This window comes from Xiphophorus couchianus, chromosome 9, assembly GCF_001444195.1.
Source record: "Xiphophorus couchianus chromosome 9, X_couchianus-1.0, whole genome shotgun sequence".
Lineage (NCBI taxonomy): Eukaryota > Metazoa > Chordata > Actinopteri > Cyprinodontiformes > Poeciliidae > Xiphophorus > Xiphophorus couchianus.
The window spans coordinates 21767567-21794229 of record NC_040236.1 but is presented as its reverse complement, the minus strand read 5'-3'; the positions used below and the strand labels follow the sequence as shown (position 1 = coordinate 21794229).

Here is a 26663-nt window from a genome sequence, read left to right as displayed (position 1 = left end):
TTTTTTATTTTTAAGCAAGAATTCGACACAAGGTTAAATTTTCTTCGGTCAACTTTTTGGAAAGCTCCGAGATGAGTTTGGTTAGCTATACCCTAAGTAAGTGGCGGCTTTGGACCAAAATGGCCGACTTCCTATGAGGTTTGGACCATGGTTTCAAGAGACCTTTTTGTAGGTCTTAAGAAATTACATATGTGTACTGAATTTCATAATCCTCAGTGAAAGCATAACTTGGAGCTTCCCATTTTACTGCTTCTCGAAGGCGCTGTGGATGACTTAGGCCACGCTCAACAAATATTTGTGTAAACATCTATTAAGTGTCGGATTAATATCCAACATGTCTGATGCTTCAAAGTTGTATCATGTTGATTAGATCAAGAGGGTCAAATTAGGACCTTTCAAAGCAAAATGTTACACTTCCTGTTGTCACAAGGCGGGGCTTGGGTCAAAGGTCACCATTTCACCACTGAGTTTTGTTTGGGACGAGATGAGGATCAGTCACAGCAGATTTCGTCCCTCTGCGACTTTCTTTGTTGGAGTTGTCATAATTTAAAATTTCTTTTAGTATAGCGTCAAAGTTTAGGATCTGGCCACGCCTCTTCAGCATACGCGAAACATGAGGATTTTGATAACTTTAGGTCCCCCATGCCTTATGAGCAAACTCACCAAATTTCAAGACCAAAGGCTTTGAGATGAGTTTGATGAAATGGAGAGTGTAAACGGCCAAAACGGGTTCAAAATTGCAAGGATGTTTAGGAATGTTCTATCTCTATTATTCCAATGCTTCAAAACATCTGACAGGATTGGGTTTCCCAATGGACAACAGTCCAAAAATAACTCCTCAAAATCTTTCCTAGGGATGAATAAAACAGGCCAACATTAAGATTATGTAACAACCTTGACCTCTATTGAAAAATTATGACTAAAAACTAAGGTTAATGGAAGAAAACAATCCATTAAAATGAACTCCCACTAGTTCTGATAGGAAGATAAGTAAAATATTCAGCTAGAACTATGCTAAAAGCTCATTAAAGCATGTTTTCAAGGCAGGACATATTATGTGGCGTTTACCCAAACATTGGTGGGGCTGTATGTATATATTTCAGCTCAAACTTGTGCACCAAATTTATGTATTCAGAAATCACCAAAGTGTAATTTCTAATTACTAGATCACCCTGAAAAAAAAAAACAACAGTTCAAATTCATTAAAAAAACCTCTAATTAATTTGACATCTGCAATGCCGATGATGAATCTCTGTAAACTTCGGAGTAGCACTGTGGAAACACAAGCTTGAGAGGCGGAGACGGGGCCAGAAATCTGTGCTGTAAATGATAAATAGAGTAAGGAAATTCCCCATTAATCAAAGCGCGTCATCCGCCATTTAACCTAATGTAAATACTTGTGCTTGTTGGGAGATCAAGTCATCTGCAGCATCAGGAGAAGTACGTTGATTATGTTACACTCACCCGTCTCGCATCCTGACTTCTGAGTGAAGACACCGTCGATATAAATACGCGTCTAAACAGTTTGACAAATCAGTGGCTTTGAATAGATTATTCAAATGAACTGTATTCATTTTGACACGAGGACTCTGTGAAACTCACAAACGTTTCCTGGCCGTTCTTGCGGTATCACCAGTCCACTCCATCGTGGACCAGACTGTGGAGTTTGGGAATGTTGCAAGAAGTTCATTGAAGAGGTTCTTTTGATTCGAAATCTAGTTAGAGTGTGAGACAGAGACGGCATCGGGATGCCTCGATGTTGGACTTCCTGTACAAGATGTCTTCCAAATGCAACAATCGGGAGGATTTATTGAGAAAAATGACTCTGCAGAGTTCATCTGCTCTCCATCCTTGTATTTCCTGCAGCATGTTAGTCTGGTCTTAACAGTCATTGCACATGTTTCCGGTGGCAACATGCTTCTACAGCACAAGAGCACAATCCTTAAAGGGGCAGTATTATGTGTTTTCCAACCACATAGTACCATTTTACCTTCAGTTGTTATAAAAATGCTATATATATATATATACTGTATATACATCCAAATCCAATATGACTTAAAAGAAATTTAACTGTCTAGTTTAATGTCTTCATATTCAAATTGGGCCTCTGTCAATTTAAAAACTCCTGCTCTTTCTGAAACTCCGCCTTCTGGAAGTCATCACAACATGGCTCCTCTATTAACCCCTAATCAATGTTTTTACCAGCCTTTCACTGAGAAGTAGCTCTTTTAATGAGCTCAGCAGATGCTCAGTTCCACCAGGTGTTTGCTGATTGCTGCTGGCTAGTCTGAAGGAGCTGAATGGGAGAGTGGTGGAGGAGTGCTGCTCTGTGACACTGGAGCTCGGAAACTTGAAAATTGTAGCTCAGAGGAGGAGCTTCGTCTTTGAAGGCGGGGCTATGTCCACCCAGGGGTTTTGCACAGCTGAGTGGTTGCCACGGGAGACTGAAGAGGCAGCATTATGTGAAATTGACTTTTTTGAGCTTTAGATCATGTTATAACGTTATGCCTTCATCAACAACATACCTGGAGTGTTGCTATGATTCGTGTTTGAGAAATCCTTTAGTCGCTCAGCTTGATGCTCTTACTAAACTGCAAATGTCCTACGTCAGTTGTTATAACCATGACGACTGCGAGGCCATTGCGGTGCAAAACAATTATAGCTACACACTTTGCTTTGATGGAAACTGTTGCTAAGAGACAATGACTTTAAGCACATCTATCTCCCTTTTATCTCCATCGACCCACTAATTTGACTGTCAGAGAAATTTCAGCTAGTCCAACATCTTCAACTAAAGCATTAATGTCCAAACCGGTTTGCCACAAAAGTGGGATTTATTTATTTTTTTTGCAATGTTTTCTACCTGCTTACCCAGAAAAGTCTTAGTCCTTTGCAGTTAGCTAACATCTTCCACGTTAAGAACATTTCGCAGAGAATCTTCTAAAATAGTGTTCCCATCTGCACCAACTAATGTGCTCCCAGAGCCAAAAATAAGCTGAATTTCAACGAGTCGCATCTGCTCTCTGATCACTTTTGCTGTTAAGTGTTTATGTTTTCTCTGGGAGTTTTTTCCTCTCCGTCTGGCCTGACGTTCTGTTTAGCTCGGACACATTCCTGGACGAAGGTAACAGCTGAGATTCTTCCTCTAAACATTCTAACTCTCCTGCTATGAACCTTTTACTTTTCATTAACATAAAAAAATATTTCTTCCAAGGTTGCTATATTGTTAACCCCGTCTGTTTGTCTGTTAGCGATCCGTACATCTTGTTTTTTTTGTGTGTGTGTGTTTTGTTTTAGTTTCCAGAAGTTCTTGATTCACACTTAAAATGTAACATAAATGAACAAGGGACATTTAGGTCTGGAAAAGTGTGGCATGTTGTCAGGTGAAATGAGGAGAAATCCCAAAGAAAGAATCAAGTCGACACACTGATCTGCGCTTGAAAAATGTAGTTTGCTCTCATATAAAAAAAAAAGCTCACACACAAACACACGACACATAGCAAATAATTAAATACACATTTCCACATTTGATTCTTCACCCTTATTATTATTATTATTATTTGTTTAAACTGCAGCCATGAGGAGAAGCAGAGAGATAATAATGCTGTTGATAATCCCTCACTTCTGGTCTCCTGGCTTGACCGTCTGGAACATTGAAAAACAAAAAACACACACACACACACACACGTTTGCATAAATAAAAAGGTGCACAAATCATAAATTAGAGGGAGATCCAGTCCATGTAAAGTGATTATTTCAAAGCCGCTCTCTTCTGGAGAGGAGCGCAGGCGTCAGATGTTCTGGGATTGCTGAGGAACGGAGACATAAATATAGAGAAACGGAAAAACGTGGAGCTTCAAGGTATTTTCCATCTCAGCTCATCCAGACAGTCTGCATGTGGCTGCTGTTAGTTCTTGGCCTGCTGCTCGTCCGTTTTACACAACCCCTTGAACTCATCATAAACGACGAGGGCGACGTTTCGGCGGAGCGGCCGGGGAGTTTGTCAACTAAAAACGATTACAAAGTGCACTCAAACCAACGACACGCTCCACATTCACAACTCTGGTCCTTACCACAGAGAAACAACAACAACAACAAAACAGGGGGCTAAAAAGAGCTACTTTTACACAACATGTTGGGTAAAAGAAAGCAGGATGTTGTCAGATCAATACTAATAATGGACGAGTCACACACAAAATACAAGTAGTTTTTTTTCCCCTTCTTTCTCCACTAATGTAAAGGAAACACTTTCCGTACTGTGGAGGTTAAATAAATGTTAATAAGTTAACAAACAGTAAGGTGTTACAGGCTTTTACATGTACGCTGTGAGGCATTTTATCAGCTTTGGCTACAGTATCTGCAACGTATTCAAACTCCTTGACATGTTCCGCATTTTATCAAGTTAAAACTGCAATCTTTGATTTGTTTTTAGTGGGGTTTTGTTAGACAAACCAACACAAATAAATACAAAGTTATGAAATGAAAGGAAAATTTACATTGTGATTATCTGTTTTTTATTTTTACAAATATACTGTGTTCCTATCACTCTGAACATACATTCCCCACCATAAAACACGGTGGTGGCAGCATCATGATGCGGTGATGTGATTGGGAAGCTGGTCAGAGGTTAATAGGGAGACAAATTAAGATTATTAGAGGCAAAAACTGGGGACACAAATGAGTTAAAGGCTTTTAAACAAGTTGTGACTTAAGATATCTGCATGCCACACTTTTCAGATATTTTTTTTCAATGGTAAAATATATCATCACCTTCCTAAAATAAGGGCCTAAGTCGATTTTTTATTCTTTTTTTTGTCAAAAGTGACTTTTTTTTATTATCTTTTCAAAAGAACCCCCTTTTTTTTATTATTATAATTATTTTGTTGCCAAAATCTCCTGGCAAAAAATGACCATTATTTTAGGAATATTATTTTCCTTTCACTTTACAGCTGTGAGCTGTTTTGTGTTGATTGATCACATAAAATCCCAATAAAACAGACTCTAGTTTGTGGTGATAAACGGACAAAATGTGGGGAAAAAACCCCCCAAAACAACTAAAATACGTTCGCAAGGCATCGTGACGCAACAAAAGCAGCTCTTATTCCCACCCCATTAGTTTCCCCTACGTTCCCATCAACTCGCGGATTAAAAGTGAAAATCATTCGCTTTTCAGGAAACTAAGAAGCCATTTTGCTTTGCGACTGTCACCTGTTGGCAAGATTTGTCCGACGAATTTATGATAAATAGATGCTTAGTCGTCGTTAGCCTGTCGTGCTAAATCACCCCGACCAATCAGGAAGGCGCGCTTCGCTCCAGTGAGCTTCGATGTCAGTGGGAATTTCCAGTGACATGTTTGAACAGTCTTGGTCAACAAAGTATACACTTTTTTTTTTTCAGGTTTTCAGTGCACTTCCATGAAAAACGTACATGTGGAACGGAAAGCTTGGACGGAGGAATGGGAGCCGTGCCTGAAAGGGATTGTTTGAGTTTATGTGAGGTGTTACAAAATCGACGTCTCCCGTTTACTGAGACACACAATGAGTGAGTGAAGCTGCCATACACAACACATTTCAGTATAACACAACGTATTCTCACACTTTAGTAAAGAAAAAACACAGCAGTTCAGAGAAATGTAATATCTCACACAGAGCTTCGCTTTCTGATCCAAAGCCGCTCTCTGATTGGACAGATGAATGTTTGATTCTCAGTGCAGAATGCCCCTCATGTGAGTGTTATATTATACTATCCGGGGAGATGGTGGAGCCATGCAGCCATTAATCTCCCCTCTCCTCCCTCCTGGGAGCCCTCTCACTTCCTAGGCAGCAGCGCAGCAAGTCTCTGCTTCTTAATTGGGAGGAAGTGGATCTCCTGGGAGCTGACCTTCCTTAGCTTGATGGCTCTGTTTTTAGTGACCTTTTTATGGGGGTTGTTGGGGTCTTGCTCCCCGTGAGATGATGACGGCATGGCGTAGAGTTGCTGCAGGGAGGCCCCCTGGCTGCCATCCCGTTTGATGGAGAAGTTCTTGGTGGAGACCCCTGAAAGGCCTTTGATTTTCCCACACAAAATGGCAGGAATGGCATCCTTCACGGAGACGATGACCTTGGCCGTCTGCGATGTGCTGACTATCTCCAGGTTCCCGGCTCCGCCAAGAGATGCCTCTTGGCTCAGAGAGCTGGATCCAGCGACGCCGGTGTCGACCAGCCACTTGTGTTGTCGGCTGAACTCCAGCGAGGTCAAGCTGCCCAGGAGTTTGGAATCTAAACCCGGCGTACATTCGACGCCCAGTGACAACGAGGCATTGGTGGCGCCTTGGCCAGACTCTAAAGCTACTTTCCTCTCTGACTGGACACACTTTTTCCTGACGCCGGGCACAGACAGATCAAGCACGTTGTCCTGTTGAGGACTGGGATATTCCTGTTTTGGTTCGATCGGGCACGCCCTGACGGAGAGGTCCAGGACCTGTCCTTCCTCTAGAGGCGGTGAGGACAGGGACGCGTTCTGTGGCTGGGGATGAGGTGTGCACTTCTTTGAAGATAAAGAGGCAGAGGTAGTATCTCTTGGTGACGTTTGAGTGCTTTTATTCACAGTGCAAACTGGTTTTGGCATGCTCCCTTTCGAGTCCTCGCTTTGAGCAATGGGGATCGGAATGGGGAGAGGGACAGGCAGAGGCACTGGGAGGGGAATGATCACGGGATAGGGGACTAGGAGAGTGGCAGGTGGAACCAGAGGAGCCAAAGGGGAGGTGTAGGGAGGTGGGAGAGGAGGAAGGGGGAAAAAGGCAGAGCCTGGGGACTGACAGGCAGAAGATCCTGCTTGGGGAGGGAAAAGATCCTGCAGGATGGCTGCGAACGCCGGATTTTGCAGGAGGGACAGCAGGTTGGCTTCCTGTGTCTGTCCAGCTGCCTTTGGATCGATAGCCGGAGGCAAACCGAACGACAGAGGATTCTGACACAGGACATTGTTCTGGAGGGGCAGCTGCGCACAGGTGGCGGTTTGAGGGATGATGTTGGGACTCATGTGCTGGATGACCTGCTGGTCCAGGACCAATGGGAGTGACACCGGGCTTTGGCCTGCTATCAAAAATGGCGCCGCCCCTATTTGTCCAAGCTGAGGCGCGGCCGCTCCGGCCATCTGGAGGTGGATGGGCAGCATCAGTGGACTCTCTCCCAGACACACCGGGTGGAGAACGGTGGTGGCCACTTTCAGGGCCACTCCTCCAGGAGACTCGGCGGCGGGACCGACCACTGAGGGCGAAGGATCGTCTACATGGTTAGAGAGCCCTCCTTTGGTCCCGCTGCCATCACAAGAGTCACTGGTGAGAGGGTTTGATCCGTCTTCCACTTTACCAAGGACTTCCCCTCTTCCCTCCTCAGCATCATTCTGCGGCTGCGCTGCGTTCAGACGCACATCGTCATTGCCTTCCATGATGGTCTGAAAAGGTGAAAAATATCATTTAGTTAGTTCTTCCTGCTAATACAGAAACACAAAAACCTGAATATTTGATGATCACGAGCAGAGCTTCAGAACTACTTCTGTTCGGTCAGTAGTTCATTGTGGAAACTCACTCAGTACACAGTTTTTTGTGTATTGTCTCCAATCCACACCAAAACAAAATCATACATACATAAAGACTCAAATATATACATTTACTCTCAGTAATGATTTTGATGAATGTCCCTTAACAAAATGCCTATCTTCCACACAGTTTTGTAGGCAGTTTTATTGTCAATGATTGGCATAATTCTGACTACATATTTGACCCCATTTCTTTTTGGAAGTGCCATTTAATTTAAATGGACTTGTTTCCTGGCATAGACTTGGTCTACCTTTAAGCCAGCAAAGCTCAAATAAGCCAGCTGCATCCATCCATCCATCCATCCATTTTCTTCTGCTTATTTGAGGTCAGGTCGTGGGGGTAGCAGCTTCAGAAGGGAGGCCCAGACTTCCCTCTCCCCAGCCACTTGTTCCAGCTCCTCCGGGGGAATCCCGAGGCTTTCCCAGGCCAGCCGAGAGACATAGTCCCTCCAGCGTGTCCTGGGTCTTCCCCGGGGCCTCCTCCTGGTGGGACGTGCCCGGAACACCTCACCAGGGAGGCGTCCAGGAGGCATCCTGACCAGATGCCCGAGCCACCTCAACTGGCTCCTCTCGATGTGAAGGAGCAGCGGCTCTACTCTGAGTCCCTCCCGGATGACTGAGCTTCTCACCCTATCTCTAAGAGAGAGCCCAGACACTATCCAGCTGCATCTATTCCAAAACCCAGTGGTTTGGTGTGTGTTTTGGATCATTGTCGTGTTGGAACACAAGTTCATACAGGTGTCCAACTTTCAACTACTTAGCTGTTCAGATGAAAACTTTAGAGGTCCCTCACTATCCCATACACTGTTTGGCAATGCACCAGGGAAGCAGAAAATGTTAAACTTGCTTCACTGTGACCATTACACTGGTGGTTTTCATTTAATGGTAGACTTCCCCCTTGGCGGTTCCTGTTGAACTTTCTAACTTTTCACTTTTGTGTTCCAAGGAGAGAACAATGCCAAAACACAACTTAAAACTGGTTTTAGAACAGACAAAGCAGATTAGTATTAAGCTATACTGTAATGCCCCCTATTGTGGATTGTGCTGAGTCTATGGCAGGAAATCACCCAATTTACATGAACTTGACCAACATCCTGAGAAAGACTGGTCAGATATCCACCAAGAATTATGCCAGGACATTGCTGACTGCTACAAAAAGTGGCCCAGTTTAAACATTTATCCAAACATAAACACATAGTAGGGTTTAAGAGTTCCACAATTGACTCGAAATACTGACAAATCAGACGTTTTTAATTAAATTGAAAGTGGGTGTGATCAAACTGCTCTACATCGCCCCCTAAACTGAGATAGGCCGACCAATACTTTGTAGAGATCTGTAATTTGGTATGTAGGTAGATCCGCGCCCCCCTCAAATCAAGAAAAAAAGTATTTTTATACTATGTCCTAAAATATACAGAGGCAGCCATTTTGGGTCAAAGGACAATATTTGGTCATTTTTACTCCCCTCAAACGGTAACAAACTCCTCCAAGGGATTTTTACCTACTGTTTTCACCTTCAGTCAGTAAGGAGTTCAGGGATGGGACATTAAACGTTATCAAAATGTTGAGTTTTTCTCCTTAGAAATATGTATTCCAGAACATTTTAAAGATCCCTTTATTGTGATAAAAAACACTTCTTGCTCTTATAAATTGTTCTATTTTCTTTACATAATTTAAATGCATTTTTTTAAGTATTTCAAATATTGTCTAAAATAAGAGGTTAAACAGAAAATCTGCAAAATGTGTTGAGATTTCTTTTACCCAATAATAGATTAATATCCAGAATAATCTATTACTAAAATAATCATTAGCTGCAGCTCTACTGCAGCTACACGTTCGAGGGTGTGAAAACTTTCAAAAGGCTTTTACTGGGTTGTGTTAAAGCATGCTCAGGGATGTTTTCACGCATGAATGCAGGACAAGATGACCGAGCCACCATCTGCTTCCAGAGTAATCCATCAGAGCCTTATTACAATGTCTCATCTATGCTACAGAACAATATAAAACCAGCCTAAGGGAAACATGCCTACTCCTCTCTGCTCACTGAGGCAACACGACACTACATGAAAGCTGCACGAAGAAAGAGAAGGGTCACGTTTTTATTAGAAAATTGAAACTGCGTGGGTGTATTTAACGGAGTTATTCACTATAAAGGTGCTGCCTATGTTGGTATGTGTCACAGACATCAAACTTTTCCCATCCCCTTTTTTCCCCCCCAGAGCTGAACATTATCCTGCTTGCACCCATCTGTATGAATAATTGACTCTGCTGATATTGGAGTGATCATCTCTCCAAGCACCCAAGAGACGTTTTATTATTACAGGAGGGACTGTGGGGGGATGAGAGTCGGCGCAGGCAGGACATGTGTTGTACAGCGGTGTCATGTAGTGAGACAAAGCACACACTGTAGGATAAGAGGGTTAAAACAACAGCAGCAACTGAGATATCGGCTCCATCGGACTGATGGATAAAAGTATTGATCGGAAATGGGTCAGGTTTTCCTTTGTGACCTTTTCTTGGTAAATGTTTTAACTCTGGTGGACAGATTCCTAGCTGATATGAAAGTACTGCATGTGCTGGTAGCACTTCATCTAAAACAAAGTCTTGTGTTCATGTTTAGTCGGTGTACTACAAATACAATAGTTTCCTCTTTTTATCTGTTGTCTGCTTTCTTGATCATTTAAATGATGGTCTGGTCTAAAATATACAGTCAAATAGAGCAAAATGTATGCAAGTAATTTATTTTATTTTTTTATTTATCATAAGCACAGAGCCCCCCGATGTCTGCCGTTGGATGGTACCAATGGTCTGAGTTACATTAACCAAAGAAGATGATGATAAACAAGTTTCAAAAGCAGGTTATAAAGAAAAATATAAAGCTTTACACATCCATCATCTAGAAATCTAAAAGGTCATGGCGTATGAGTACTTTTGTATTTATTTTTACAATGTCCTGCATGTTCAAAGCTCTTTTTTTAAACACTGTCAAGACAAAACTTGTACTTGAGGATTAAAAAGAAAATGCATGAATGATGAGCCAGCTTGTCATGGCGGCACACATGCAACTAACAGACTTATGTGCCACACTCTCTGCTTTGTCCTCATAATGTCCTCACTCATTGTGCAAGTCATGGGATCTCAGCCAGGGCCAAAAGGACAGACTGTTGACTCAAGAAACCACACATTTGCTGGATACAATCCATGGGCAAGACCCTTTTATCGTTCATTCATCACTTTCATTTTACGATCCCATTTCATCAAAGGCATAAAACAGACACACGCACGCAGAAAAAAAACTGGATCTAATTTAGGAATATGAATCGGAAACGCTTCCCCCCGCCATTATTTTAGATGCCCTGGCCTCGCATGCATTCCAGGAAATTTCAGGCAACATATTTCCTGCTTGATAAGACGGTCATGAGGCCTTTGACACGATAATGCCCAAGAAAGAAGCCTTTCTCAGACGGCACTTTAACACTGTCCTAAAATCCCGAGTGAAGACAGAGAAGAAAATAAACATAACCCTCGTTTAAAAAAGTGTTGAGGCTCAGACAAGTCAGCTATGAGAGAATTTAAAAGCTGTGTTAGCAGTAGTCCAGATCACATGACCTGATGCTAAAAAGTAATCGCCATTCGAGTGACACGTTATCAGCCGTCCCCCCCCTTCCCCTCCTCGGGTGTGTTCACAGGTCACTGCTTTGCCTCTAGTTCACTTGAATCATGTGAGAACAATGTCAAACTCAAAGTAGGAAGTCTAACCAGCTTGCTCAAGCGATCCAAAGTACACAGAGAGGCTGTGCTCATCGCTTCCCCCCCTATCACATTATCCACCTCGCTGCCTTCTCTTTGTGTCAATGTTGTCTCAGATAGGGAAGATCAAAGATGTGACACGAGCGTTATTTACAGCGCCTTGCAAATTACTAATATACCCCTATAATCCTTTCACATTTTGTCATGTTTCACCCACAAACTTTATGTGCACTTTACTTATGCCTGAAAGAATTAATCAAATTAATCGTAAACTCATTTAGCAATTAATTAATGGTTAACTAGAGTACATATCCTGGAAGAACACCATCAGAACAGTAATTAAGCAAAAACTGTACAAAAACATTTTTCATTTCAGGTAAAAAACAACAAACAAAAAACCCCCTCTTTGTCTATAAATACTGTATATTTCACCCAGAACTCCTTGAGTGATCTATATGTATTTTGAATATTGTACAAAATAGGCTCAAGTGGAAAAAAGTCCACAGAATGTGCCGATTTTTTTTTATTATCCGAAACCTATTATTAGAAACCTAATACAGGGCAAGAGTAAAGCTCCCAGAGTGATGCTGCTGCTGCTAACATGCTCAGTGTGGTGGGGAGGGAGTGTGTAACTCTACACCTGACCTGTGCAGTTTGTTTCCTAGCCTATCCGACTTGTTCAAAAAAACTTTTACCAAACCTCTGAGGTCTTCACAGACCAATGATGAGATTGGATTTTATGTATATGTGTGCGTGTGTTTTTAATATTTATGATTTTCCGTCGACTTTACAGTTGGATGTACTACGTAAAATCCCAATGAAATACACTCAAGTTTGTGCTTGTAATAAGCAAATAATCGCATGATAAAATGAGCTCAACAATTCCCATTCTGATGATTAATACTGTTTGAAACACAATGCAGTTTACAGATTCCTCATAATCTGTCTTATTTATGGTTCCTGTTGTGTGTGGTTATAATTTCCCTTTTAATTAGTGTTTGTGATTGTTTCATCTATTTATTTGGGGTATTTAAAATGTCTTCGGTGTGGCGTGCAACGTTCAAAATTGGTCTTTGAGAGGGCAAACTTGCATTAGTATGCCAATATCAATGCTTGAAAATGTTCTCAAAACAACAATATTATCGTTTATTGAGATAATGTCTGGAACAATTTACCATCCAGTAAAATTTGTTACTGTGACAGGCATGTGCAAGGCCTCGCTTTACATGTTGTCTCCTAGTGATATGAGACAAGTTAGATAAATGACTTGTGTTATTCTTTCCTGTCCTGCTTGTCAGAGCAAACATGCATGTCCTTGTTGTTGCTAAGAAAAGAACAAACTGGCCCATGTGCGCCGTCTCCGAGCTCGACCTAACTTTATTTCCTTGAAAAGCTCCAAGTCAAGCTCCTAATCTTCCCTAAATCCGATGTGCTGTTGGAACAAGTCTTCCCCCCCCCGTTGCCACACGTTAGCAGGGTTTGCAGGTCGGGCTGTTTGAAACAGTCCAACCGTGATGCAGCTACAATTAAAAACGTGAGCTAATGGCGCAAGCACGCAACGCCAGACGGACCTGGAGTCAAAAACGTTTGAGTGATAGCAGAGTGTTCCTTTAGCGCGGAGTAAATCAGCGGCACATTTTGTTCGTAAACCTCATACGTCATCTGCAGGCGGTCTGTGTTCCTACGCCAGAGGCAGCTAAATGAGTAAATAGGCCAGAAGAGACCAAACAGAGAGCCAAATGAGATCCCTCCCATGTCCCCTTTACTGTAATCATTTCCACATTTTCTCTTTTTTTTCCCCCTTTTCTCTTCGCCTCATTGATGAAATGTACGCCATTGGCAAGTCAAGAGCAGGAAGAAAACAGCAACCCGGCCTCCCCGCCCCCCGTCCCGCTTCCGCCTCTCCCACTAATTTCAGCTTCGGCTGCATTAGGCTAACGCTGCAGTCTGAGAGCTTTGCAGATGCTGCTTCTTCTCTGACAGACCTCTCTCCGGCTTTGTGCTTGAGTTGAGCCAGAGGAAACAAAAGCAGCGGAGCTGGCTGGAGGATGGCAGACGATCTAAAGGTCACCTCCATCAACGCCCCCTCCGCTCCACTAGCCAATTATCCCTCATTAGAGAGACACGTGGACTCCCATCTCCTTTCACATCAGCCCAGATTATGTTTTATTCATTTCTCCCCCGGTCGATCCTCTAAATGCCATGGCGACTTCAGTTTTATGATAATCACTTAACACCTCCGTTTAAAACAACTGAAATAACCATCATCACGCCTACGACTCTGCACACATTTTCTTTTTCTTTTTTTTAAAAAGGAAAAAATAATACTGTATGCCCTGCCACAGACTGGCGACCTGTCCATGGTGTACCCTGCCTCTCGCCCGGAACGTTAGCTGGAGATAGGCACCAGCACCCCTCCTGATCCTGAAGGGTGTTAGAAAATGGATGGATAGATGGATGGATGGATGGATACTTTATGTATTAAGCAGACTCTGCAGGAAGTTGTGATCAAATTTGTTAATGTTAATTCAGGTATAATTTGCACATTTTGCAAGCACTTCCAATTTTTACCACGTTTCCGCAAATCTGACCAATCACTTTGAAGTTTTCGGTATTTCCGTATTTCCTGACCAATCGCTGCAATGCTGCAGAATTCTGACCAATCCACTCAGCCTCCCTTGTAACTTAACTTCCTGTTCTGCTACGTATTTTAAAAGCCAAACCTGCAAGATGAAATGCTAACATTTGCCTTTGTTTTTTTTTTTTTTGAGAAAAACATTTTGAAATGTTTGTATAATTTCTTTATACTGTTTATACAGTTGGTGTTAACTTGAATGGTCATTATAGAATTCTTCTTTTGCATTTTGACAATTAATCAGATTATGACTTTATTTGTATAAAGGGTGCTAGTTCAAGAAAGTACCTGAAAGTGTTGTTTGCACTTTAAATATTAACTGCTGTGTCTTTTTTTTTTTGGAAGGGTTATGTGCAGCAATTAAAAAATTTTTTGTAAGGCAATGTTATGCGCAAAAATAAAGCTTAAGAAAATTGCAACTTTGACCACAACTTTTTGAAAGAGGTGCAGAAAAACCAGTAATTTTAGGCCACAACAATCACAAAAAAAAACATCGTAAGTGAACTATGCTATATTGGAGACTGTTTTTGTACTATCTCAACCAGAAGCTGGTTTATGATTGCTTACAATATATAGATAGTCATAACTTTTGAACTTTTTTCAAAAACGTCAACGTGCAAATGCGAGGGGAGAAGATACGTGATTTTAAAGATATTTTTACAGTTAAATATACGTTTGGAGCGCATTTTTCTCTTTGTAGCACCAGCTTTTGCTGTAATTACAGCTGTAAGTCTTTAAGGGTGTGTCACTAATAGCTATGGGTAGACTGCTCCATTCTAACATACGAATGTGCTTTAATCTAAACCATACCTTTGTGTTGCTCACTGTAGGCTTTAGGCCATTGCCCTGCTGGAAGATGAACCAAACAGGTTTTCTTTAGTATTTAGCTTAATCTTACTCTCTGCCAAGGTCTCCCACATCATGACACTGCCACCATTATGCAGTAAGGTCAGATGTCTGGAGTGCAAGTGTGGGGAATCTAGCTCCAGTCCGTATCTTTATACTCTTTCCATCAGCCTAAATAGGACAGAACTCAATTAACTTCACAGTTATGCACCACTTTAGTTGCATAAAATTACACTAAAACACACTGAAATTAGTGGCTGTGCCGTGACAAAGTCAACAAAGAAGGTGCCTAGATGTGCTGTTTCCTTTCCAGCCGTGTGACTGTAATTTGTCAGAACACAAACACAGCAAAGCCCCAAGGCTGACAGTTGCGACAGACCCCGACTGTGTCGCTGTAGGGCTCATCCGAGGAGATTTCCTCTCCCTCTGAGCGACAAAAGCTCCCATTTCCCCGAGAGAGACACAGACAACCCCGAGCCCGGTCCCTGGTGCGTCTGAACCCGGTCCCTGGTGCGTCTGAACCCGGTCCCTGGTGCGTCTGGTCCGTAAGCCGACGGCTTGTCTTGAAAAGCCGGGCAGACGGAGCGCCGTGTCTGCGCACATCTCCGCACGTCGCTTTGAGGCTCCCCTGACTTTAAGCGTTATATCAAAGACAAGGATGTCTCCGTCCTGAATGTTAATAACCGCGTTATTGAGTGAGAGCCTCCCTCCTCTCCCTCTCAGACGACACTGTACGCCTTATTTCCCCGCACAAGCTAGCTGTCCGCACCGTCTGAAACACCGACATGAACGGAGCCGCGTTAGCGCTTAAAAGCTAAAGAACACAGCATTAGCTTGGTAACTATTGTTCAGTAAAAATGCTAATGTCAGTTCATACTACAGCCTGCCAGAGACTGTAATATGCAGAAAAGCCACAGCTCACCCCGTTTCATCTTATCCCCCCTCGTCCCTCTAATGTCATTCTGCCTTCATATGACAGTTTTGCTCCAAACGCCAGCGGTAAAACTCACCCGCTAAACAGAAGAGCACATTAGTGCCTTTCGCCTCGGACCCCTTCACTCCAATTAACAAAGAAATTAGAGCCGTAATACTCCAAAAATAAATAGATATCGTCGCTATTTATCTCTTCATTGCGGCTCCGTCGTAGCGACTCCAGACTGAAGCTGCGCGCGCAGCATCGTCAGCGGCTCCCCATCGCCTCCTCCTCCTCCTCCTCCTCCTCCTCCTCCTCTTCCTCCTCCTCCTCCTCTCTGTACTCCACAAAGAAGAGGAGAATAATGAAGGAAGGGCCTAAAGGACACGAGGACAGCGACAACCAATAAAAAAAATTATAATAACTAATGGCACAATTCTGTAACTCTTTGCTAACTTCAATATTTTGTTACTGTCCTTTCAAGCATACTTTTCCTTCACCATTTGTAAACGTTTTATTCCCCCCCTAATGATAAATGGTGTTAATTTAAACACTTGTGCAGTTTTCATTTAAGTGGACAACAAATATACCTTTAGCCTTTAAAACATAAGTAACAAACAAAAAACAAAATCCTTACCTCCTCTAATTAAACTGGGGGTTTCAACAGAAAACATTTTCTACAAACAAACAAAAAAAAGCAAAACTAAACACAAAAACTATTGTAACAAAAACAAACAAATGAAAAAAACCCAACAGTCAGTAATAAACTCACTGAAAAATCTGTCGGTAGAGCTAAAGTACACAAATACAAGACTCTGATGCTTGAGCGGTTTATTTTTACTGAAAAATAAAAAAAAATCAGACTTTAATCTCCGAATTAAATTTTTAAAAATGAATTATCTCCTGTTTGTCAGAATTCTGACATTTTTTTGGAAAAATGTCAGAATTCTAGCTGATTCTGTAATTTCTGTTTCTTTTCTTCACTGCCAAAACATTCACTTACATCAAACTTGCAGTGAGAGACATCAATGTTGGGCGTTTCATGAGTTGGGTGGCAGCCGTGGGTATACCAATTACTCGCATCATAATCTGTTAAATAACTGTTGTTTCCTTTCTAAGCTATTGCTAGGCAGCATCCCATAGAAATAGGTCTGGAGTTTGACAAACAACATTTATTTTAGCAGCCGACTTGGTATAAATATGATCTACTTTGCCAGTCACCAACTTTCAGGATACTCAGTATTTTACCTAAAAGGGTTGTCACCCTCAATAATGTAAACTTGAATAGTTCTGGGTTATCATGAGGAAACCAAACATAAAACGTGGTCATTGGCAAACCATTTAAACTGATCTCCGCCTACAGTGTGACCACCTACCCAATACCCTGCTTCTGCCAACAGTCCTGACCAGTCCAGGTCCGTGAGACTCCTGAAGGTGTTCTGTGTAGGGAAGGTTCTATAGACGGTATCTGTTTGTCAACAACATCCAATGATGGTTGGATCTGAAATATTCGGAAACAGGAGGCCAAGGCAACACCTTTATCTTGTTGTTGCACTTCTACTGAATCTTCTTTACTTTGTGAAAGGACACATTATCCAACTGAAAGAGGCCACAGCCAATGGGACGAACCACTTTCACTTTGACTGGTGTGTGCCATACACACAACACCCTGAGAAACACTGTGTATTCTGGGACTTTCTATCAGGAAGTGGAAGTTCATAAGAAAATCTACAGCTGCTGTGGCTCATCTGTTGGTTGGACCAGCCTTCACTCCCCGTTTACCTCACTGGTTAATCCTCAGCTGCCGAGCTGTTGCCGGTTCACCATTTCTTCTTTTTGAGATATTGACCACTGCAGACCAGGAACGCAACAGACAAGCTCCAATTTTGGAGATGCATTGACCCAGTCATTTCCACTCTGGCCCCTTTCCTACCTACTTCCCCATTTTTTGTTGCGTTTTAACACATCAGCTAAGAGGAAACAAATGCTCCCTTGCTACCACATCCCACCCAATAAAGTGATAATCATTTTATTCTCTTGACTGGTCATAATACCTGATTGGTGCGTGATAAATCATTTTCTACTTCATATTATTCAGAGGTTAATAACCATGTATTCCCAATAATAAGCATCAATACCTGCCACACATATTTTCTTGTCATCATGACATGACAAGAAAATATGTGCGGCAGTCTGTGTTGTGACTCAGCTATATATAAACCCACTGTGTACTAATGAAAACAAGCCGCAGGGAAACCATGCCGGATTACTAAGAGACATTTGAAGCGTATTAAGCTAACAGCCTGTTTGCTCGAAGTGCAGAAAGGCCTCAGTTTAGTTGTGACCGCTTCATTTCTCTGCGCTCCGTGTTGGTCTGACGGGCCGATGACAGCGGCGGAGGAGAATGGCGTTTGGCAGCAAATGATGTGAGTCTGGTGGTGATCGGCCCGAGTGAGCAAGATCCCCTGGGTTTCCATATCGGTTCCAGCCAGCCTCAGGCCCTGCCTCAGGGGCCCTGGGGCCTCTCATTGTTCCGCAGGGACGCTGTTTAATACACTATAATGAGCCGCGCGGTATACCCGGGTGGCACGACGGTGACTTTGGTGTGGCTACGTCTACAGTGTGCTTCCTTCAATCGCTTTATGGAGTCAGCATCACTCAGTTGACGACGCACATCTCAGGTATGCACTGAATGTGTTGTTTACATTCTTTTCTGTTATAAGGTTTTCTTTAACCAAAAGCGGGGGATGGGGAAATGCTTCGGATCAAATGAATGTTATCATCAGGCAAAGAAGATTTGATTAAACACACACACAATTTATTTATTTTATTGAGGATAGAAAGCAATCCGAAACAATCTGGCCCAATGAGTAGAAGTAATTACTCTTTAAACCTAAAAAGTGACCGTGCCGCACTTGGCAACTGCAGCTATCATCAATCGTTTTCCAATTACTGGAAATGAGTCTTTACTTTCGCCAAGCCTAAATTAATTGTTTCAGGTCACACAAGATCACCTCAAGAAGATTTAAATTTGGACTAGATCAGTCCAAAACTGCAATTTTGTCCTTTTTTTACGTACTTAAGGTTGGACTTTGTGCTCAAGTGCGCCTGAGCTTAAGTTCACATACTGAACATCACTGGACATTCTCGCACTTTTGCCCAATATTTTTTTCTTCTTATCTTAAAATCACCAACCCAGATCCTTACAAGTTAAATTGAAGTTGTTGGTATGCACTTGAAATATATTTGGTAGGCCTACCACTCCTCATATTTTCTCCATATGTGGATAATGACTCTCATTTGGCTTTGTAGGAGTTCCAAAGCCTTAATGGCTTTGTGGCTCTTTCTAGACCGATTGAGCTTGTTTCTCATCTGTTCTTGAATTTCTTTAGATCTGGTCACAATGTGATGATGCCTGTTGAGATCTTTCAGTCCACTCCATAGACAAGTGTGTATGTATGTCCTGAGATGTCTTCATTCTTCAGGCTCTGGTAGCAATCAAGCTTGTGTGTGAAAAAAGAAATTGAGCCAGAAATGTGGTTAGTTGCCGTTTGTTCCTGATTTAGTATGGAGGGGAATTGCTTTTTCACATAATCGGTTTGGATAGATTGTTTTCCCTTGAGAAAATAAAACTGGAAGACGTTACATTTACTCGTATTATCTCTGCCTGATATCGCCGTTTGTATGACGAGCTGAGATAATGAAAGCGTTTTCCTTTTTGAGGGTGGGACACTTTTTCATGACACGATAAATTCAGTGCAGTGACCTGCAGGCTGTCTCAGTCACAATCTCCAGTCTGACTCCAACAGTCAAGATTTAACACCAACCCGCTGACCTTCCCTTATGTTTTCTCAAAGTGGAATTTCATGGACAACTTAAATGTACATGTCTGTTTTTGAGTAGTGAACAATTATTGCTGCAGAAAAAGGGAAGTTTTTTTTTTTTTGTGCATAAGGCCCTGGACACAAATCTTTAAACCACAAATGACAAAAAAAAGTAATTAAGATCTGATGGTTTTTTTTAGGCTTTTTGATTAATAACTTTGCAAAGAAACATTAAAAATAACTAAAAATACAAAACAATAATTTGCATTGTGTAGCAATGAATGTTTTGTCCCCCACAGAGATTAAGAATTCACATAAAGTTTACCATTGTTCTACGTTGCTCGTTAATCAAACTGAAAGATGAATAGAAAACTCAGTCTGGAGTCGGTGATCACAGATTTTTCCACAGCGAGTGAACAAGAAGGTGATCAGCATGAGGAGGGGCTGCAGGCTGTTTTTTCTGGATCTCTCACACACTTTTGACACCCCTGTATGTCTTATTTCTTCAAATTTTAATAATCTAATGTAATGAAGCAAGCCAATCAAGCAGAATAAGCAGATTAACATTGAAGGAGACAATCTGGTAAGTTTTTTTTTTATAAACACCATAAACAATTTCAGCCCAGCTGCTTCACCAACAAATACATTTTCCATACAAATGTGGCAGCATTTAAAGGGAAATACATAAAGACTTCCCATCAGCCTCAGAATTGTTGCCAAAAGGCTTTGCTACAACAAAGAAGAAAATCTATCAATGATGACATATGAAAATTTGAGTTCCTATCAATTCATCTCCAAACATCTCTCTACATCTTCATGTAGGGAATGACTGGCGCGCTCCCTCTGCCCCCTGCCTTGACGATCAAACACATGAAAACTATCAAAACGCGCGGGCTGTCATTGTAACACTGGATTATCACCGACACATCTGGCGAGCCACACGGTTAGATTGGGGCACCAACCAATCTAACTGTGTGTGTCCCAACACCAACAGTTAGATTCAAATGTTCGAATGCGTCCCTCATCTGAGCAAAACCCAGATTATATTAATGAAGATTTCCTCATGAGGGCAGAAATAACCTTCGATTCCTCCACCACTACAGCCTGTTCCCGCCCCGCCCCCGCTCTCAAACTTAGCTCAGCTGCCATGCAAGGACCCAGTGAACAAGGCGTTTTTGTCCATCCCCAAGGCCTCATTGACATCAGCCAGAACAATATGAATTTTCTGTCCCAGCTGTGCAGCAGGAACAACGGAACATGTGCAGAAAGAAGCGCAGGTCTTCTTCGGAGAGGAACGTGTTACAGTGTTTAAAAAAAACAACAAAAAAAAACAACCGAGAGCAAAAAGAAAACCTAATCAATTTACATTGAATTACAGCTGGAAAACAATGCTGAGAGGTTTCATCTGAGGTGCGCCCTCTAGTGTTCTACTCGAGTGAAAAGCGATTCAGTTCATCCTTACTAGGACCCAAGATTCACATTTCCTCCAAAGTTAATATCAGTCGGTTTTGTTTTGGTGGTGCAAACAAAACTGCGGGGAGGGGAAAATGTGAACATTTTAAAAGCTGGAAAATCCTGGTCACATGAGTGTGTCACACTGTGTGTGTACTCTTTAGACTAACACGTCGTTGAAGCACCTGATTCACATTCAGCATATTCTTGGTTCGGCAATATTTGTCAACGCTTCTACAAATGTGCTAATAATTGCCATTTTGAAATTTGGGTTGTTTCTTGCCAGTTTATTTCGGTTTTGTATTGGAGCCATACTGTATGTAGTGGCTGCTTATTCGTTCTGGTGTGAAGCCGCTAAATTTTTCAATTAGCTTCAGTTTTGTTTCTTTGTGGATGTTTGTTAGCTTAGCTCTTAGCTGACGCGTTTCTGTCCGATGATACGCTCTTGTGCATAAAAAAGTACTTACTAGTCCACACAAAGTCTGTTGAAAACAAAGAACTTTACTTTTCTTCGAGCAGACATTACATAAGATTTCTTCAATCTTGCACAGCACTCCACATTTTAAAAACTGTGTAGAGCTTAGTTGACCACACCACGTCCAAATTTCTTTCTGAACTGACACAGCACTTTCTATGTATTTTCAATTACGTCCTTTAGGTGGCGCTTTCTTTCTTCTTCTTCTTCTTTTTGTTTTTAATGGCGGTTGGCAAGCAACTTAATGGTGTGCATTACCGCCACCTACTGGTATGAGGTGGCGCTTTTCTACAATAAAACATACTAAAATAAAAACCTTATTGCTAAGAAAATATCTAAATATGCAAAAAACATTCTTTGTGTTTTTGTTGAATGCGACAAATTAATTTATTTCTTTTGAGTTGCCAGCTTCCTCTGGACCTATTGCTGACAATCATGCAGATTTCCATACATGGCTGTCAAACTTCCTCAGCGGGCCGTTCCATTTGTTCACCAGGGGAAGTTTGGTCTGTAGTTTAATTCTACCATTTCTTTAATGTTTCTTCTTTTTGAAAGTTAGTTCAATTCTGATATTTATTTAATTTACAGATTTAGTAATGTACTGACCAGTATTTGTTTAAGTTCTTGTATGTTTAATTAACCCCTTGTGTGTGTTAATGGTCTGATCAGCCACTATTTAAGTTCCCCTCATGTCTTGTTTGTTAGGCCAGTTTGTGCTTGAGTTTGTTGTGTTACTACCTGAGTTGTACTTTGTTATGTTGACCTCAGTTTTGGGCCCAATTTATCATTTTTGTTTCCTCTCTGCCGTTACCACAGAGTAATGTTTGATTGGCAGTGGTAAGACCCGCCCCCTGTCTCTGATTGGTTGTTTTTGACGTGGAAATGACTGTTCCACGTCATCTTTCACAGATTATCTGTTGCATTTTATATTGTCACAAGGTGACAGTTTTAACAAATATGTTCTATAAAAACAACATATTTTTGTTGCATGTTAGCAAAATAACAGAAGGAAGGGATGAAATGGCAAAATGTTGGTAATAATTAGCAACAGGGCGAGCTAACCTCCCGCTGTTTGGAATTGACCACACACACACACTCAAAGTTGTATTTTTAAAGCAGTCACATTTATTTGTCTGTTCATACACATTTTTTGCTAAGCAGCTTGTTGTGCTTCAGCAGTAGATAAAGATTTTCTATGGGATGCCCACAATGCTTACTAAAAAATAAATACAAGACAAAGTGTTCCACAACTCAAAAATATACAAAGGTCTGAAATCAATGTAAACTCTGAAAACATTATTATTATTATTATTATTTTTTACATTAGAGACAATTAGATAACCTTTGTGATCGTTCTGAACAGTTCATGTATTTACAGTTTTGTACACAAAAAAGAAAGAAAGGAAGAAAGAAAGAAAAAACACATACAGTACTGTTTGTATAGGTTCATTTCATGTCCAATTTTTCTTTTTAATGCATCTGGTACCATAAGCTGTGACTCTGTTTTTTTTAGTACTGTTTTGTGATTTCAAGAACATTTCAGTCAAGTAACAAGAGAAAAGCACAGTCCAATGCTCCAAACAGGTCCTGTAACATGTCCTGCAGCCTTTGGCAGAAGCATCTACACAACTCCACTCTTACATCACGACAAAATTATTCAGGAAGAGTTATTTATACAGCTGAGTGGAAGGGTCGATAAATGTCTCCAGGTACGGCACGCAGCAAGGGACAAATGAAACCTCACAAACATCTCTTCGTCAGTGCAAAAAAGGGGGTCAGGGGGTTAGGTGGAATGAAAGTTAAGAGGCTAATCTCACCGAGTTCCCTGTGGCTGCGTGTACGGAGTGTCATTAAGGCCAAAAATCTACCTGCACTGACACCGATTCGGTCAGCTTTGCATACTGGTTGGGCATAGCTTATAGCGCTTTGAAATAGCTCTTTGAATCATCTATTGTTCATATTATAATATATCAAAACACGATACCTGGAAATCAGAAAACTAAAATGTGTCTTTCAAAGTGAAAGTAGGTATTTGAATACGTTTTTAAAATTTCCAGCAATTCATTGTTAAAATGTCACTTTTAGTTTGTTAAAAGAAAAAAAAAAAAACTAAACAGGGGCCATCCGACTGATAAAAAAAAAAAAAGTTTAAGTTAACAACATAGAAAATATTTTATGGGCGTATGGAGTCGTCAAGAAACATTTGGCACATGACAGCAGCAAATGCCCCAGAATCCAACAGATTCTTTCCCTTCTTGATAACCCGGCCCCACATTTTACATCCTCCCCCGGGAAAACATTTTGTCACGTATTGTTTCCTGTCGAGTACAGTAAGGCATATTCGATCCTACTGAGCACTTTCCCATCGCCTCTTTCGACTATTCAAAAACAAGCCACATCTCCAGCCACAAACAACCACTGTTCTTTAAACACATGACCTTCTCGTTGTATCTTTCCACGCTGCGTTTCCACCGCCTCTGGCTTTTTGAGCACTTTTTCGTGTCCCGTGATAACACCTGCGTCTTTCCCGTCTCCAGAGATCGTCGGCTTGGTGTTCGGTTTAGACCGTTCCGCCGTCTATCACTGGTAACTCTCTATGATGACTCTGAAATATTGTAACAAGTAGCTGCCCTTCATTATATATGTCCTTGTTAGGAGTTAAAGTATTCTAACTGCTGTTGCAAACAATATGAATGGAAAGACGGAGGGATAATTTCTCTGAAGCTAGTTGTGACGTGCTGATTGGCGGGAAAGTTAAAGTGGCTTGAGGAAATGTACAAGTTTCGTGTCTTTTCTTGCATAGGTATTCACAGAATACATAAAAGGTAAAAATCTGCATCTATAGGATACAAAATGAAGGTCAACTATTATGTTTTTTTTTTCTTTTTAAATCTGACAACAGAACAGATAAGACGAAGCTAATGTGCTGTCACGAGACGTTGGGTTTAGCCGTCTTCAAATAACCAAACAAAATATCTCTTTAAAACTAGAAATAATCGATGATCAAACGTAAGCCCTGACACGTCCCGCTGACAACAACTCTTCAGTGTGGAAGTTGTTACTGTAGGAAGAAGGCTCAACATTAGCTGTTAAAACACATTATTGGGGAAATCAGATGGATCACTGAGATGTGGGGAGCTATTTAATGTTGAGACGTGTCTGCTGTAGAATCAGGCTGAGACTTTCAGCAGATAGCAAGAAGGCTAAACGGGATCTAAGTTGCTCTGTTTTTAACTTTGAGTTTTTCACCTCTGCCAGTCATAGAACAAACTTTGAAATGTTGGCAGCTTTTTGCAAAAATCTATCAAGGGGCACGCAGAGCTACGTCACGCTAGTTGTGCTAGCTTTATTGAAAAACAGCCATTCGATAGAAATTGCAGTAGAAAAACAGTCTGTGTTGGCACGGTTTACCAAAACTGGAAACAATTTCAATCGGTGAACTGTAAGAGTTAAATTGGGCAGGATGAATATTTGGGTTTCAGATGTTTCTATTTTTGTTTTTTTTACAAAGGCATTTTGTAATAACAGGGATTTATTTTAAAAATAGTTTGTGGTACATTTTGTGGACTGAAATACAAAAAAGAAAAATATTTAAAAATTCATCCCAAAAAATTGCTAGGAATCTTGATTGATTTTTAAAATTTTTTTACTTTTAAAATGATTTAATCTGCTCCCCTGCCTTCTGCATATTTGATATATTTATATATTATATTTCATCGTGGTCCATCAGTCATCTTTGTAAACATATAGATTTATCTCTGCTGTGCTCCGTGTCCTACGTGGAGCGGTCATCGTGAGGGCTTCCGTCCGAGTTCTCCGTCTCGCCCTCGGAGATGGCCTGCATGGGCGTGGAGTACAGCCTGCTGCGCACGCTGTAGCGGCTGCTGCTGGCGGGCGGCGGGATCCTCGAGCGGCCCTGCCTGGAAGCGGCAGACGAGAGGAAGGGTCTCGGGGAGAAGCTCTCGCCGTTGGCTTTGGGGTACGGGCTGGACAGCTGCTCTTGGTCCAACAGGAGTTGCTGCAGTGGGGAGGGGGCCTCCTCCGACTGTCTGGGTGACTCGGTCAGAAAGTCTCCAGGCGACTTCGGAGCGACGGGGCTCTTCAGGATCTCAGCAGCCGACATGCGGTAGCTGGAGTCCGAGCGGCTCCCCTTTTTAAGCAGCAGCTGCTTGAACTCCTCGTTGGAGGTGCTGGACTTCTTCGCGTTCCTGTAGATGGGCCCCGAGACTCTGTGTGGGGCGGGCGGGGTCACAGCGGGGGAGGGGGATGAGGGGGACGCCGCAGGGACCGGGGAGGTGACGGTGGTGCTGGGCGGTGGGGTGTTGCCCGATGAGGCGCTGAGGCGGGTCCTTGCAGCCAGCTCAGTGGAGTCCTTCCTCCCCAACACTTTCCTTTTGGATCTACGGATGAAACAAATTGACATGAAATCAGAGCTGTATACACATGCTGGATCTTATTGTTTACATCTGGAAATGTAATGCTGGAGGGGGAAAAGACTGTTCTTTTATATGTCATCCATAGTCAGTCAGTTTTGTTAACAAAATGAAACCTGGAGATATAGATACTATTGTTTTTTTCTTTTAATTAAAACTTTTTGCTGACCTTGTCGCCTACTTGTCATAGTGTTGACAAATGAAGTGAATATGCTAACTTAAGTTTGGGAGCAGGGCCACGCCCAAAGCAACACCTCGAATTTTACAAGCAGTCTATTTATACTCTGCTCACCCATCCTTCTCAGTCTGTTATGTCAACCCCACCCTCTTTTACCTCATCCCTCTTCATCCCATCACCATGCTTTACTCCTTTTTGCTGCAGTTGCCGTCCATGCGGGCTCGGGAAAATAAGCGGAACAAATTTCCCCGAAGACCACACCCCCACTCAGAGTCTTCATCTCCCATCCCCAGATGATCAGGCCAAACTCATTCATCTCTACATCCTGTCTTCTTCACCCCCTTCCTACAATGAATATTTAAACCTTTGTGGCGTGGTCCTTGCTAGTGAATTAGAAGCAAAGCACCCTTTTTTCCCTTGTTCTATTATATATCACGCATATATCTAAGATTTAGTGCATATAGATATAGGTTTGCTGACAACTAAACCTAATGGTAGTGATTGTCAGCAAGCAGTTTGTTTTATGCTCTCCAGCAGGGGGAGCTGAAGCTTCTGCGCATGATATCACTCGTTTTATATGGA

The 26663-nt window shown here is 41.8% G+C and overlaps 2 protein-coding genes across 5 annotated transcripts in view; both read right to left on the bottom strand.

The window, feature by feature from the left end:
- Positions 1–3435: 3435 nt before the first annotated feature.
- Positions 3436–15999, bottom strand: rai2 (retinoic acid induced 2). The gene is made up of 2 exons (XM_028028709.1): positions 15817–15999; positions 3436–7431 (listed from the first exon to the last, which is right to left on the bottom strand). The coding sequence occupies exon 2, from the start codon at positions 7423–7425 to the stop codon at positions 5809–5811; it is 1617 nt and encodes a 538-aa protein (XP_027884510.1). The 5' UTR covers positions 7426–7431; positions 15817–15999; the 3' UTR covers positions 3436–5808.
- Positions 16000–22572: 6573 nt separating this feature from the next.
- The window catches only part of nhsa (Nance-Horan syndrome a (congenital cataracts and dental anomalies)), a 72896-nt gene continuing 68805 nt past the window's right edge, over positions 22573–26663 (bottom strand). For all 4 annotated transcript variants that reach the window (XM_028027183.1, XM_028027186.1, XM_028027184.1 and 1 more), the window contains one exon: positions 22573–25870. In XM_028027183.1, the coding sequence (XP_027882984.1) occupies positions 25246–25870 (625 nt within the window). In that variant the 3' untranslated portion in view covers positions 22573–25245. The remainder of the gene's footprint in view (positions 25871–26663) is intronic.

Coding starts and splice junctions, on each gene's coding strand:
- rai2 (XM_028028709.1), bottom strand. CDS start 7,425: ATGGAAGGCAATGACGATGTGCGTCTGAACGCAGCGCAGCCGCAGAAT.